This window comes from Taudactylus pleione, unplaced genomic scaffold (genome assembly GCF_031769625.1).
Source record: "Taudactylus pleione unplaced genomic scaffold, aTauple2 ptg000851l, whole genome shotgun sequence".
In the NCBI taxonomy this organism is placed as follows: Eukaryota; Metazoa; Chordata; class Amphibia; order Anura; family Myobatrachidae; genus Taudactylus; species Taudactylus pleione.
Genome location: NW_028285253.1, coordinates 347501 through 364237, shown reverse-complemented (window position 1 = coordinate 364237; position 16737 = coordinate 347501). Strand labels below are relative to the sequence as shown.

The window sequence follows — 16737 nt, the reverse complement described above, 5'->3', positions numbered from 1 at the left end:
ATGCTACGGACCGCAAGGTGGAGATCTGCCTAAAGTCCGTTTATTGCCTTGTGGGGGGGGGGGCAGCTAGGCCGGCTATGACCATTTGTTGGGTTGCCAGAGCTATGGAGCGCTGGGCTGACACTTTGGAGGCGTCCTTCGATTCCGACTGTTCGGCTGAACAGACGGAGTTGATCGGCAATCTCCGGGATTCGGCCACTTATATCAACGAAGCGGCCTTGGATCTCAGTACCCTGGCATCTCGGATTTCTTCGACAGCAGTAGCTGCTCGTCGCACCTTATGGTTGCTATCTTGGAAGGCGGACGCTGATTCCAAAAAGGGCTTGGAAGCGTTGCCTTTTAATGTTTTTAAAGTTCTATTTGGTCCGGACCTGGACAAAATTGTAGCCACACTGGCGGCAGCCAAATCGGCATGTCTCACGTCTGCTGCAGTTCCTTCCGGTTCAGGTACGTCGTCCTTTCGGCCTTATAGGGCCCAGGGTAGGCCTAAAGCACAGTCCTTTCCCCGACAGGCTGGCCCAAAAAAATCGGCCAAGCCCCGGAAGCAGGCCTGGAGTACCAGACGTCCGGCCCCTAAGCCAGATGACAAGCCTGCGGCCTGACGGTCCGGGCCTCCCTTTGGGGGATCCCAGTGGGAGGCCGCCTGCTGCAGTTCGCCCGGTGTTGGTCAGCCACCACGACAGACACTTGGGTTCTCGAGGTGGTTTCTCACGGGTACGCCCTCTCCTTCCGGCACAGACCCCCATCTCGATTCTTCACCACGGGTCTGCCATCAGACCGGAACAAAGCCTTGGAACTGCGGAAGGTCTTGCACACTATGCTCCAGGCTGGAGTTATAGTACCTGTTCCATTCTCCCAGAGGGTTCAGGGTTTCTATTCCAATCTCTTTTTGGTGCAGAAACCCAATGGGTTGTATCGTCCGATACTCAACCTCAAAGCTCTCAACAAGTCTTTGCGGGTGCCGAAGTTTCGGATGGAGACCCTACGGTCCATCATTCTGGTGCTGGAACCTGGGGACTACATGGTGTCGTTGGACATACAGGACGCTTACCTGCATGTCCCTATTCTTTTACGCCATCAACAGTTCCTCAGGTTTGCAATCCGCAATGACCACTTTCAGTTCCGGGCGTTACCTTTTGGCCTGGCGACAGCACCACGCGTTTTCACCAAGATGATGGCGGTCATGGCGGTTTCCCTGCGGCTGCAGGGAGTCCGCATGTTACCGTACTTGGACGACCTTCTCTTGGTGGCAGGATCTCCAGAGCTCCTTCTACGCCACTTGGACCTGACCATTGCGGTACTGCAACGGCACGGCTTAATAGACTGGCAGAAGTCCACCCTGATCCCGTCTCAGCGGATTCTGCACCTCGGAGCCTTATTGGACTCCGGACAGCAAAGGATCTTTGTGACGGGGGAAAAGATCGCTGCCTTGCAGTTGAGGGTGCGCAGTTGTCTGCAGAGCCGCCGGGTGTCTCTGCACTCGGCGATGAGGTTACTGGGCTCCATGGTGTCGGTATTCGACATGGTGGAATATGCCCAGTTTCACTCCAGACCTCTGCAGCACCTGATCCTGTCCAAATGGAATGGACTGCCTCAGACTCTAAAATCCCAGACGATGGTGCTCACTCCAGAGGTTCGCCTGTCCCTAGCCTGGTGGTTGCAGACTACCAATCTCAACAAGGGTCGTCCATTCTGGGTGGCGAATTGGGTCCTGTTGACAATGGACGCCAGTCTTCGGGGCTGGGGAGCAGTCTCGGGTCCACACTTGTTCCAGGGCAGGTGGACTCATGCAGAAACAGAGCTTCCAATAAACATTTTGGAGCTCCACGCGGTGTTCAATGCTCTCCAGCAGGCACATCGGGTTCTCCAAGGTCACCCATTGCAGGTCCAGTCGGACAACGCTACCACTGTGGCCTACATAAATCGGCAGGGAAGAACCCGAAGTCGGGCGGCTCTCGTAGAGGTGTCCCGAAGCCTGGTATGGGCGGAGCGCAATCTCCTGGCCATATCAGCAGTATTCATCCCGGGAGTGCTAAACTGGGAGGCGGACTTTCTCAGTCGCCAGGATGTTCATCCGGGGGAATGGTCCCTGCACCCGGACGTTTTTCAACTGCTTGTGGACAGGTGGGGTCTTCCAGAGATCGACCTCATGGCGTCCCGGCACAACAAGTTGCCGGTGTACGGGTCTCGCACAAGAGACGAAAAGGCGTCTCTGGTGGATGCTCTGTCCGTCCGGTGGACGTTCCGGTTCGCTTATCTGTTTCCTCCGTTTTCCCTTCTTCCGCGGGTAATCCGGAAATTCAAACAGGAAGGAGGGACGCTTCTGTTGATAGCTCCCGCATGGCCCAGACGGCACTGGTTCTCAGACCTTCAGGGTCTGTCCGTGGACAGTCCTCTGCGGTTGCCGCTACGACCGGACCTTCTGTCACAGGGTCCTTGTCTTCACACGGACCTGACTCGGCTGTCTTTGACGGCGTGGCTGTTGAGACAGCCATGTTGAGGTCCAGGGGGTTTTCCAGCTCTGTAGTGCGAACCATGCTAAGAGCTCGGAAACCGTCTTCCGCGAGAATATACCATCGTGTGTGGCATACGTTCTTCCAGTGGTGTCGACCGAGAGGTTATGCACCTCAGGAATTTCGTCTGTCTAGAGTGCTAGCCTTCCTACAAGCGGGACTAGACCATGGGCTTTGCCTTGCTTCTTTGAAGGTGCAGGTTTCTGCCCTGTCTGTCTGGTTCCATTGTAGGATTGCTACAATCCCTAATGTGCGCACCTTTATGCAAGGTGTTCTGCAAATTCAGCCGCCTTTTGTTCCACCTGTGGCGCCTTGGGACTTGGCTGTGGTCCTGAGGGCTCTCCAGGGACCGCCGTTTGAACCACTGGGCTCAGTGGATCTTAAATGGCTAACAGCTAAGACTGTTTTCCTTCTGGCCATAGCTTCGGCCAGACGTGTTTCTGATTTAGGGGCTCTCTCTTGTAGACCTCCTTTCTTGATTTTTCATGGGAACAGGGCAGTGCTGCGCACTCGTCCTGAATTTCTTCCCAAAGTTGTTTCCCGGTTTCATATTAACGAAGAAATCGTTGTGCCGGCTTTTAACTCACCTGGCCTTTCAGTGGGTTAGGCCACTTTGGATGTTGTGCGGGTCTTAAGGACTTATGTTGACCGCACTTCTTCATTTAGGAAGTTGGACGCCTTGTTTGTCCTCTATGGCTTCCGTAAAAAGGGTTGGCCTGCTTCAAAGCAAACTTTGGCAGCTTGGATCCGTATGGCGATTTCAGAAGCTTATCTTCATGAAGGCCTGCCGGTTCCACCTTCTGTGAGGGCTCATTCCACTAGGTCTGTGGGTCCTTCGTGGGCAGCTCGACGTGGTGCTTCTTCAGTCCAGATCTGCAAGGCAGCCACGTGGTCTTCTGTCCATACCTTTGTGAGGTATTACGCATTTGACACCTTTGCCTCTCAGGATGCTTCCTTCGGGCGGCGGATTCTCCTTTCAGCACAGGAGCGTCCCCACCCTTAAAGGATACTGCTTTGGGACATCCCCAAGGTATCCTGTGGATACCCTATGGACCCTGAAGTAGAAAATATGAGATATGGTAAGAACTTACCTTTGTTATCTCTATTTCTACGAAGTCCATAGGGTTCCACAGGACTCCCGCCCTGTCGCACCTGTGCTGTAGATGGGCTTTGCTCTGGTCACCGGTTTTTCCGTCTCCCTCTGGTGAGAATGTGATTCTTGTGTGTGTCCAGATCTTTTTTCTCTCTCTTCCTTCTCCGGCTTATGGCTTGGTACGTAACTGAGATGCCTTGGCTCGGGGACGGGGTATAGGAGGGGGACCCTAGTGCATCCTGATAGGCTGAAAACTTCACTCTATGGTGCCCGATGCCTGACGTCATCACCTATACTCCAAGGTATCCTGTGGAACCCTATGGACTGCGTAGAAATAGAGATAACAAAGGTAAGTTCTTACCATATCTCATATTTTTTTAGACATAGAATATTGAACATCTTCATGAGGTCCTTTTGTTTCAAGATTGAAACGCTCTGCATTTGCTGGAGTCTTCATGGAAGGGTTAACTGCCCTCTGTGGATATATTAAAGACTCTTACCTCCATGTTTCCATCTGTCTCTTCTGTCCGTTGTTCCTTCATGTGGCCATGGGCCTTTACTATTAGTTTATAGCTCTCCAGTTCAGCCTGTCCATCACTCCACATGTGTGTGACAATGTTTGGTGCATCACACAATCTGCATTCCTGTTTTTGGTAGTGTAAAGTGGAATTTTTCTCACCTAGAGGATTCAAGACTGAGGGCTAAGTTTCACTTTCTGGAAGGTTATATGAGATAACGGCAAGATTTTTTGTACTTACCGTTAAAATTCTTTCCAGCGTAGTTCAGTAAGAGACCTTTTTTTTCCAAACGTTACACGGAGCTATTGTTTAAATAGTTGTCTGTCTTTGGCAGCCAACAAGTTGTCTGTTTATTTTCCTATAAGAACTGCTTTAGTACAAATAGTCTAGCATCACATCTGGGTTATGGTTAGCAGGACAAGGTCCGTCTCATGGGGTTCATTTGTTTTTTTTCTGTAGTATTTGGGAATTTTTTTAAATAGAAAATCTTATAAGGCATGTCTCTTCCTCAGGATTGCCTCAAATCCCCACAATTATAGAAATTACATTTTCTAAGGTGCTGGCTAGACCTTAATATGTTGTAAGTTAAATATGCATAAGCAATTATTAACAAACCTATAATGAAGGACTGATACTTCCCTTGATTTGATGAACTTGAGATAAGAAATTCTGTTAGGTGGATACCCGCTATAAGACACAAAAAGAGATCCAACGATAATGTAATAACAATACAACAATAAATGGAAATAAATAAAGATGTAGAACATTGAAATGAGGTTGTTTTTCAGGGTTATATAGTAAATGCCTCAGTTTTCTGCTTACGAAGATAGACTTGATTGCACAGTATTAAAGGTCTTTTTTTTTTTTGCATGTGGGGTATTCTCAGTATTTAGGAAGGTGTCCTCCATGACGCATATAATAAAGTGAGAAGAATCCATATATGGGGCCGTATTCAATTAGTGGCGAAAAGCCGATCTCAGTGATAAAGTTTTGCGAGTGACGTCATTTCGCCATACGAAAAGTTTCCTCCGTATTCAATTCCGGAGACTTTTCACCGGGGCAGAAACTCAATGCATTGGAACCGGCGAAAAAGTTTTGCCTTTAAATAAGTGTCGAAAAAAGTACAGAATTGGGGTTTTGGGGTGCAAATTTTTTTTAAAAAACCCTGCACCCTTGGGACAGTCCCCCAAAGGTAAATTGTGCCAAAAAAAAGTTTAAAAAAACTTTAGATCACCCCAAAAAAGTACTTTCATTTAGGGGGCGAAAAAGTTCAAAGTTGGGGGACAAATGTAAAAACTAGCGAAATAGAATTCAGGGGGGTTCCCAAGTATGCCCCAGGTGTTTTTAAGTTTGCAGGTGTTTGTGGCAGGTGGATTTTTTTTGTTTTTTAAAACTTCACTTTAGCAACTTCAAAATATGCTAGCACCCATTTTCGTGTACCCCAAATTTGCTGGGACTACTCATTTTCTGCTAAACAAAACTGCTAAATGCTACTCTTCACCACTTGTGCAAAGACGCTAATTTCCAGCTATTGAGAGCATTTAAGTACCCCAAATACCTTCAGAAGGCCTATTACGGGGTATCTATAGTGATCCCCAATGTCCGTACATCTTTTGGGGGGTGTCAGGCTGATTTCCCCAAAACTAGGGATGTGCGGCGGCCACAGTGCTTAGTTTTGTTTTCAGTTTTGGATCTGTAGCTCCTTCGCGTTTTGGATCTGGATTCAAAAATTTAGAAAAACAGGTAAAATCACATAATTTGGGCCTGTTTTTGTTCCTACAGTATTATTAACCTTAATAACATTTATTCCCAGTCATTTGCATTCAATTTTGACCACCTCACAGCTCACAATATTGATTTTTTTTAATCTAGGTTAGGACTAGGGGAAAAATGTTGCGTCCAGTTAGCTGGCTGACTAAACTAAGCGACAGCAGTGGGCGGCACTAACATGTGTCCACTTTGGAAAAATGAAAGGGGCATACAGGAAATGCTGAGTGTGGCCATTACAATTTCTATTACACAGCAGACAGCACCTGCCCAGATGGACACAGCAGACAACTCCCTGTTCACTCTCCACAGCCAGAGTGAAATGGCGCCGAAGCGGGCTCCTCCTTATAAAGCAGAGATGAAAACTCGCGAGGTTTTGCCTCGGTTTGAGATCCGGGGCCAGCGGGGGAACCGAACGCACGTTCTGTTCTTGCCCCGGATCTCTAGGTTCGGGTGGGTTCGGATCTCTGAGATCCGAACCCGCTCATCTCTACCAAAAACTGACACCGCATTTCACCAGGTCCCGTTTTCCCCGATTTCTAATTGAATACGAGGATAAGCGGGGACGAGCGTGATACTTTTTCGCATGGAAAACCAGCGATGTCGACGAAAAGTCCAGGACTTTTCGCATCTAATTGAATATGCCCCATAGTGCATTAAAAGGATAACAGGTTTCATTTGTTTAAAACAATGAATGATAAAACAAAGATAGACCATGAAAGTGTACCGGAACCACTTCAAAGGAGCGGTAGTGTAATTAACAATGGGAGGTTCTGGACCCTCCTTTATTAAATGTCCAGTAAAGGTGATTAGGACTGGACTCCAATAAGATAATGTCCGAAAGACATGCAGGTCTGCCGAGAGCGGCCATGAGCCTGAGCACTGAGGGGATGTGTCCAAATCAGGGGAGGCATGGCCACTGGCCATATAAAATATGCAAAAATAGTTTTCCTGACCACACAGGGGGCGACGGCGGCCACACAGGGAAATTTGTTCCATACAGCAGCTCTGCAAAGGGGTACATTGTCCCCCTTAGGCACTGGCCCAGCCTGGACCCCTCCAGCAAGCACGAGCCCAGGTAATTAGTATCTGCAGTCCTCCTTCTCAGCACCCCTGAAGACAATTTGAAAAGCTTTAAGTAGAGTATTAATTTTTTTTAAAAGAGCTGCAATAGAATGCCAGCACAGCACTCAGAAAAGTATTTTACCTTCATTACCCATACATGACCAATTTGAATTTTAAGTTTAGTTGTCATCTCCATTTTGCTTTGTGTGTAGAGTTCTATAAATGTGTAAATGCAAATTGTTTCTTTTTAAAAGACCTGCATGTTAACTGTTTCAGGTTCTACTTGGAGCACAGACAGTTCAGGAAGAACTAGCAGCTGGCTGGTCCTGCGCAACCTCACTCCACAGGTACCGTATTATTGTGACCTGTTCCGTTTATGCCATCCCAAATTGTTGTGAAATATCAATAATACAAAACATTTCTATAAAGTTGTATGTCTTCCAGTGTGTAAACCCCAGTATAGATGTGTTCTCTTATACTGTGGCTTTAGTAGCACCAAATAGTCTCTCTCGTTGCCCCAAGTCCCGGGCAACTCAGCCGTTCCAAGCCCTTTTTTTTTTGTTGCTCAAAATTGTGCATCTTATTCACACAAATAAAACAAGTGAAAGCAACAATATTGCATTGCTAGCATACCCAGACAACTGGGGCTTGTGACATTTATACATCTGTGTGCAACTGAGTCCAAATCTGTATGAAAACGGCTCTGAAGCGAGCAGCCGCAGCTTTTCTTCACACTAAGCGCCATTGTCCTTTATTCTCCTACTTTGTACATTTGTAAAACCAATTCCTGTGAGGTTAAAAATCGCAGTCAGGTGACTCTGGTACACTGTGATGCAAAATATAAAGAAAAATGCGCTACATGACTCCATCTCGAAGCGTCTCAGATGCGCTGGGTGTCTTGCGCCATGTTACGTAAAGACACACTGTCTGAGGACTCATCTGTGATCTCAACAACTTCACGTTGCAAGTTACAAGTTTGGTTTGATTGCACCCATATGTCCCTAAGCCTGGCTAAATTAAAAAAGGAAAAAAAAGTGGGAATGAGAAGATAACAAAGAGCAGCCATCCTAAAAACTTGAGTTCCAGTTTCATTTCGGTCTAATAAAGCTGGGTACACACTGTACAATTGTCTGTGCAATCAGCAGGTAATTGTATGATCTGACACAGAATTGTATAATGTCTACACACATACAATCTCCATTGGTCTGATTATATTATTGAATCTTTAAGCATGCACATGAGATGATATATTTTAATGCATACATTGTACAGTGGGCCTGATTCAGAGGTGGATGCAGTGCCAAGGTCTGATGCAAGCTGTCAATGTTTTCAGTCTGCACATGAGACAATGTCACACTGCACATTGTCCCGATGGTTACTACTAGGGGACGCAAGACGAAATTTGATGCAGTTTCAGTGGGCTTTCCTGGGTGGTAACAGAGCGGTGGCTAGCCAGATGCTTTTACGCAGTCGCACTGTGTCACAATCCTGACTATTTTTCTCATTTGTTATTAGTTGTCTCATGTTTTACCTCTGCCACTTATCCTGTTGATCAGGATATTCTGATTTGCCTCTGAAGTCTTCTCAGCATGCAGGCTGCAACACCTTCAGTGTTAGCATGGGACTGTGCTATCCCTTCCAGGCTGATTATTCATCGTAGTTTCCTTCTGTCTGCGAACTCTGGCCCTGATTCAGAGATTTTTTGCGAGCGGCCAGGATGATGGTCGCGATGGTCAAGGTCATTGCGACCATCAGGCTTGCGATGAGACCCTTGTGGTAGGGTCTCGTGGTCGCAAGCCCCAGAGAGATTTCGGCTCTCCCACTGACATCACTTGTTCTCATGGGAACGCCTCCATCTGGGCAGCCACCCCCCCCCCCGGCCCGCCCACCCACCAAAAGGGGCGTGCTGTCACTCAACATCGACAGCCCGCCTCCTTTGGTGCGAGACCCGGAGCGATGGATTGCCCGTTGCTATCCGGGTCTCGCGCATGCGCATGACGGAGCCGGCTCCGTCGTGCGCATGCGCTCTGGGCCACCATCGACCCGGTTGCGAGCGCTCAGCACTTGCGACCGGGTCTGAATCAGGCCCTCTGTTTCCTGATTAGAACAGGGGGCCTGATTCAGTAAGGATCGTAATTGCAAAGCTGCACTTGCGATCCTTGTAGATACGGTAATGCAGTAGGAGGCATCACGCCCCCTGTGCATTACTTAACCGAGCTGCGTTGTCCAAGGGAGCATCGGTTAATCTGCGTACCATCAGCGGCTGTGGTGACCCATGGGGTCCCGCAGCCGTCCGCCACAGTTTAGGGGAAGAGGTCAGGAAATCTCCATCAGCCAACGGAGATCCTGGGTTCTTCTCTCCCCCGCAACGGCGGCGACATGCTTCCGTTTCAAGAAACAGAGGGCATCGCCGCCCCCTCTCCGTCCGCAAATGGCACCAGACTATCAATCACTGCCAGTTTGCTGCCAGTTTGCGTGCAGCCTCGCAGACCCATTCTGCACATGCAGAGAACGGGTCTGACGCCTGCACAGATTCCCGAACATCGGGAATCTGCGTTCAGCAGTGCACTAGCGTGCACTGCTGAATCAGGCCCTGTGTGTGCAATCCAAATGTAGTGTTGATCTTGACTGCAGACATTAAAGATGTAATTGCTCTCTGGGCCTGATTCAGACCCGCTCGCAAGCGGGTCGATGGTGGCCCAGTGCGCACGCGCGAGCCCCGGAGCGAGCGCAAAAAGCACTCGCTCCAGGACTCACTACAAAAGGGGCGGCTGTCGATGTTGATCGACAGCTCGCCCCATTTTGTAGGCGTGGCGGGGGGTGGCTTCACAGACGGAGGCGTTCCCATGCGAACGCCTGCCATTTGTTGGCGGCCCTACTGACATTACTAGTGATGTCAGCAGGTGGACTTCCTGCTCTAATAGTGCAGGAAGTCCACTGGTCTTGGCCATCGCGACCATCATCATGGTCGAGCGCATAAGCTGTGGGTGGTAACCCACAGCTATGCGAGCGGCCAAGAGGCCGCAACAAAAAAAAAAAGAAAGCACACGCCCTGATTCAATGCGAGCGCTTGTTTTTTGCTAGCAGCTCTGAATCAGGCTTCTCTGTGCATGCTATTTCTTATACACTTCCACAGCATGCTAGTACTCAGACTACACGCCAGAGTTCCCTCCAGAACTCTGTATAGGCGCAGCCATGTTGGACTCCTCCACCACCCTGAGCACTGCCCCCAGACCAGCTGACCACAGAATCCAATCACTGAACGCTCAGCCCTATAAATTCCATTTCCTGATTGGCCCACATTGCCAGTACAACTTCGCTTCTGCTGAAGTTACAGCTATGTGCTGAGTTCCCAGTCCGTCCAAATCCAGTTCCAGTCTGGTGAATGCAAGTCTCCATCTATTCCAGTGTTTCAGTCTGGTCTAACTAAAGGACTTGCTTCTAGTGTTACCATCGGTTCCAGGTGACACCGTTTACCATCAGTTCCAGCCAACACCTGTTACCATCGGTCCCACTCCGATTGTCTCCCAACATCGGGTCCAGTTCAATCCTGCATCATCGATTCTACCTCATCGACTCAACAACTACAGTTCCAATTCAACTTCCAGTCTAATAAAGTTATTTCATTCCTGTACCCGCCTTCGGGCCAACCATCTCCAGCAGTTTCTCTGCCTCCGCCACAGCCTTTCACGCCTGACCCAGCCAACATCAATCCTCAGGTGTGATGCACTGATTTCCACGACCATGTTCAGATGGACATTCTGCCCCTCCATAGGGCTGGTGCAATGTTCGATGGTGCATCTAAATTTACAAGTCCTTTCGGCTGCAGCTTTAGCATAAAGGCGCAGTCTAGCTCCATAAAAAGTCACAACATCCACCTATGAATCAAGCACAGTGGGTATGCTCTGCCGACCGATATCTGTGCAGCTTGTACAAGGACATGATCTTTCCATCCAGTCATTAAGACAGATAAATTAGAAGAGACAATTGTACAGTAGTGTGTATGCGTGAATATCAGAGGTTTTCCTCGCAAGGACAAATTGTTCATTACATCTTAAGTAAAAGTTTATACATTATGTGCCCAGCTTCAATCATAAATGTGAGGTCTCATGGATGGTTTCATTAGTTAGAAAACTAATGTGCCATTAAAAGCATAAGGACAATCTTTAAACAGTCTTTTAAGTTAAACACAGACTAGTCTTACACACCAAGAACCTCCTAAACATAAAAGTTTAGGGTATACATTTTTATACATGTGTTAATGAAACTGCAGTCATGCACTGTTAGTTTTTACCTGTAAATGTGAAGACATGCTAACATTAGTAAAACATGGATTACAAATATTACACTGTCTAAATGGTAAAAGTGCTACGAAAAATCGCAGTTCAGTGGTTTTTAGCATAAACAGCTTTAGTGAAAATTGCGTTATCATTCTGGAGTGTAATAAAAAAAATTAATACAGATCTGACCTTATACATTATTGTTTTGTTGCGCCTGAACCCGTGAGACCCTGCTTGTGCCGAGCGTCTTTTTTTTGCGTGTTTTTCATCCAAAAATGCTTCCACCAGGAGACTTCACTGATTAATTTGATATGGAACACTTGTATAAGTGAAGTGAGAGGATTATTTCTGTTTCAATCTTCTCACAAGTAGGCAGTAGGAGATAGAATATCCAGCAATACAATATAAGCTGTTGCAGTTCAGTCATGCTGTTCTTCCTATTCTCAGATACACATCTTTAAACTCACTTCTGTGCACTCAAATTATTCTCACTGGTTACTATATTGAACTGGTCATTTTGTACAAATCCACATTTTTGGACAGAGACCTAACTTGAAATGTTAGTCAGAACATATTTGTCTGCTTCAAAATCCTAAAGCTGCATAAACACTTGTTCAATTCTAAAGGTGCGTACACACTAGACGATATTTAGCACGATATCGACACATCGGAATGACAAATCGTGTAAATTATGTCAAAATCGTGAGTGTCCACTCACGATAAGGATTCTGATGCACCCCCCTGCGGTCCGTGAGTCGTACATCTTATCTTCAGATCTTGCCTACAGCAGATCTGCCAATCTTGTTAACAAGATTCAGGTTGTTGGTCAGATAGCTTGTCAGATTGGACAATTTATGCAACATATCGTTTGTCTGGGAGTACAGGGGAGTTGCCGGGGGTGTTCAAGGGAAATCGTTGACAACATCACATCTTTTGCGAGTCGTCTAGTCTGTAGGCACCTTAAGACCAACTAGTTGGTCAACCTCTGATTTCATCCAGTCTTGGTCATCTGGTCTTGTTAAAAGATTTTTAATCCTGCTGAAAAATCAGGAGATCAGATTGCCAGTCACCAGACCAGTATAGAAGCGTGTACACTCCTGATACTGGTTTGTCCAATTCTTCTCCCAATTCATCCCTGTGAGTGGTAGCTGGTCTGCCAAAGATTGGAAGAGTGTGTACTGTGACACAATCCTTTCAAAAAAATTTTCAGCAGACCTGAGATCTGCTGCAAAATTAGACTCTGTATACACATAGATTGAGTGTAGAATCTGTCGACATTCTGGTCTGGAGTTGAATCCCCAAAGGATTGGACAAGTGTTTACCCATCATAAGTCACAAAGTGGGAAATGTGTCAAACTTCTAAAGAGTGGAGAAGTTGCCCATAGCAACCAATCTGCTTCTCTTTAGCATTTTTTAAGTACATTCTATAAAATTATAGGTAGAAGCTGTCCACTTCTCCACCTTTTAGAAAATTGAAACATCTTTACTGAAATCCTTTTTTGCTACACAAACTCAGCTAGTGCATTATCACACATACGCAGATAGTCTATTAGATTATAGATGAGGTTGTCTTTACTTAAGCAATAGATAAGTTTAACTCATTCTCCTAAAATCTTATATTTAAAGATACAGCAGTGAATATATTGATGAATAAGCACGCAAAATGGTTCCCCTCAGGCTAACATACTACAGTACTTCTAATTCCATCACTTGACCAACAACAAGGTGAAACACATGCCGCCTTCACCAACATCCATGCTAACAAAAAATGCACCTCCATTCCTAGGCTGTGATTGTTAGTAAATGAGTGACTCATTACTGGGGCACACATATGTAACAAAATATGCACACTATGCAAACAGTATATGTATACAGCTGTAGTTAGAGATGGGCTAGGGACGCATCCAAATGGGACAAAGAAAACAGCACTGATAGTATTTCATGTAAATACCCATATTCAAATAAATATATATATATACTAGCGACCCGCCCTGGCTTCGCAAGGGAGCAATTTTATCTCACCATAGCCCCCTGCATCTTTTAGCAACCTATGCCATGTTACCACAGTCCCCTGCTTCTCACTCCTGCCCCCTGCATCTCACCAGTGGCACCATAACCCCCAGTCCTGCAGCTGGCTGGGGCTCAGCCACTGGGATGTGCTGGGAAGGGCAGGAACATCATGAATGAGAGATTTGTATTGCATCTACCTTAAGCATTATCAGCAGCATTTCCCCAGGGCTGGGGCACCTGTGCATATTTCTGCAGCCTCCACATGCACCTCTCTGCAGCTGCTGAACATGGCAATGAGCAATGTTCTCTTTGTGAAGAGGATGTGAAATGCTACATTACAGTGTCACAGCCACTGACACTGTAATGTAGGGTTTCGCATGTAGTCGCACAGAGAACATAGGCATGCCACATATTTTATTTAGCATAAGCTGCTTGTGTGACCTATTCTCATCTCTTTGTGAATAAGATGCATTTTAAAAAAAGTTGCACAAAAAGACAATCGGCACTACTGAGTTGCATGGTGCTTATGCGTTATGTGAAAGCAACTTGTAGCGCACGGAGGATAGATGTATATGGACACATCTTTATGTCTGGTGCAATCCTGAAATGTCGCCTATATTTTCCTATAAGGTATTCTTCTGACACCTATCTGGATTTATGGATTTACCCATTGTATGGAGTGCCCACCTCCCGCAGTGTGTGTGTGTGTACATTATATATAAATATAGAATAATAAGGGGCACTCACCAGATTTAAACACATAGAAAATTTTAATTCTCACATATTCCATGAAAAAACAGGTAATCTCAGTCTCGACATTTTGGTCCTAACCGGACCATCCTCAGGAGATACAGCAATACACCGTATACATCAGTAATCAGCCAATCCTTAAGGATATAGGATCCTTACGGTTTCACATGTCCCATTAAGGCTTCTTAGACATGATCTGAAAATTCACAAAACCTATTGAATTTCTGCCACTCAAACTCCAAAAAGCAATGAAATTGCGATCATTAAGGCTGATGCCTTAATGGACGTGTTCCTTGCTGAATTACAGAATTGTGTGCTCATACACACGATGCAGTCTATGCAACTGAGGTCTGAGCAGAACTTACAGCTGCACAGCGTATGGTGGATGGGGGAACAGAGGCAGAACTATGGGAGACAATGGAGGCACCTGCCGTCGGGTGCCAGCACTGAAGGGGCACTGGAAAGCCAGTGCTGGTTGTGCTAAATACAGGAGACAAATGATGTAGGGGTCCCCCGTATGAAACACAACCAGCAACAGGCTTTTGAGAACCAGTCCTGGTTGCCAAAATACGGGGGACAAATTACGTAGGAGTCCCCCGTATTCAGAGCAACCAGCATTAGGCTCTGAGCCAGCCCTGGTTCTGGAAATACAGGGGGAAAAAATGTTTAGTGCCCCCCTGTATTTACCAGAACCAGCACCGGACTCTTTCTAGCGAGGAGGTGATGCCACAGCCAGAGGAGCCTTTTCACCGGGCCCCCCAGCCGCAGCATCACCCCTGACCACTAGTCAGCCCAGGCTGGGGATTCCTGGGGAGCTGGGGACCCCTCCAATAAAGGGGTCCCCCTCTCCAGGGCACCCCAGGCTGATAGCCCGGGGCTATCCTCGGCACCCCTGGAGCAATGGGTGCCGGGTTGATTGTGAATAGTGTGGTGCAAATTAAGAGTTAAAATATTGGCTTTTGCTGTGGAACTACAATTACCAGCAAGCTTCCCCCGCATGCTGGTACTTGGAGAACCACAAGTATCAGCATGCGGGGCATACGGGCCTGCTGGTACCTGTAGTTCCACAGCAAAAGCAATATTAAAATAACAGAACACACACACCGTAGAAAAGTAAATTTGTATTAAAACATACATTCACACACACATGTACTCACACATGCACACACTATCTCACATACTCACCTAGTATCCCTGCAGCCAATTTGTCCTCTTCTCCAGTAGATTATCCTATGGATTACCTGTAATAAAAATTCCATACTCACCTCCTCCTATGCGTGTATCTGTCCTCTTCAGACAATCCAAGGTCTTGGCAAAAAAAAAAAAACGAAAATACATGGACTCTCGTACATTAGTAGTAACACTACTACCCGAATGACCGCTCCACCTGGCATTTCAGTTCAGAAATCCCGGTGCGGAGTGCTCATTGGCTGAGAGAGGCGAGCCTTCCGCCTCTCAGCCAATGAGCTGTTCTCACCATTGACTTCAATAGTGAGAACCGAGCGTACCCTTTTCAAAAATGGCGACTCATCGCCGTTTTTGGAATTCAAAGATGGCCACCGCGCGCCAATCATGGCTCGCAAAGTCATCGCCCCGTCCCCTCGGCTGGCTTATATACAGCCAGCGAGAGGTGCCGTCCACTCAGTCCGTCGGCCGGGGAACTGGAGAGAAAGCCAGCTGAAGCAAGAAGACGCCGCGGAAGCCCTGGATGGGCGGCGGCCGTTGAAAACATCTTAAAAGCCGCCGCCCTCCAGGTGAAGACGCCGTAGAAGTCCTGGCAACCTGGGGGAAGCGGCGGCCACGTAAAAGAGCTTAAAGGCTGCCGCCCCCAAGGTGGAGGTGCGGCAAAATAAAATAACTTTGAAAAAATCTTTTTTTTTTTTTTCAGATTTCTTTTGCAGGGGTACTATAGGTACCAGCAGGCCCTTAATGCCCCGCCTGCTGGTATTTGTAGTTCTCCAAGTGCCAGTATGCGGGGATGCCTGCTGGGACCTGTAGTACTACTGAAAAAGACAATATTTACATTTTCATATGCACCACACAACACAATCAACCCTGCACCCACCTCCCAGGGGTGCTGGGGATAGCCCCGGGCTATCGGCCTGGGGTGCCTTGGAGAGGGGGACCCCTTTATTGTGGGGGTCCCAAGGGATCCCTGGGCTGACTAGCGGTCACAGGTGATGCTATGGCTGGGGGGTCTGGTGAAAGGACTCCCCTGGCTGTGGCATCACCCCCCCCTGCTAGAAATGGTCCGGTGCTGGTTCCGGTAAATACAGGGCGACCCTACGCATTTTTTTCCCCCTGTATGTTAAGAATCAGGGCTGGCTCAGAGCCCAGTGCTGGTTGCACTAAATATGGGGGATCCCTACGTCATTTGTCCCCTGTATTTTGGCAACCCGGGCTGGTTCTGACTAGCCCGGTGCTGGTTGTGCTTAAGTACAGGGGACCTCTTCGTAATTTTTCCCCTCTATTTAAACACAACCAGGACTGGCTGTTAGAAGCCCGTTACTGGTTGTGCTTTGGGGGAGGGGTACCCCTTTTTTTATTTTACACATTCAGTTTTTAACATAGATGCGTAGGAGGATCTCACTGCTGCGTTCGTGCATCTGTGACTAATTGATTTTATTTTCTCAGGTGCATGCGCACTACCAGTGAGCCCTCTGTCGCCGCTGATGCCCTCTGTGTGTATTCCAATGAGCACACAATTCTGTGAATTAGCAGCTCCACCATTTTGTGAGTGA

The 16737-nt window shown here is 47.3% G+C and overlaps 1 protein-coding gene across 4 annotated transcripts in view; it reads left to right on the top strand.

The window, feature by feature from the left end:
- The window catches only part of TNRC6C (trinucleotide repeat containing adaptor 6C), a 199530-nt gene that overhangs the window by 173242 nt on the left and 9551 nt on the right, over nucleotides 1-16737 (top strand). For all 4 annotated transcript variants that reach the window (XM_088458798.1, XM_088458797.1, XM_088458796.1 and 1 more), the window contains one exon: nucleotides 7233-7303. In XM_088458798.1, coding sequence (XP_088314924.1) covers nucleotides 7233-7303 — 71 coding nt within the window. The remainder of the gene's footprint in view (nucleotides 1-7232; nucleotides 7304-16737) is intronic.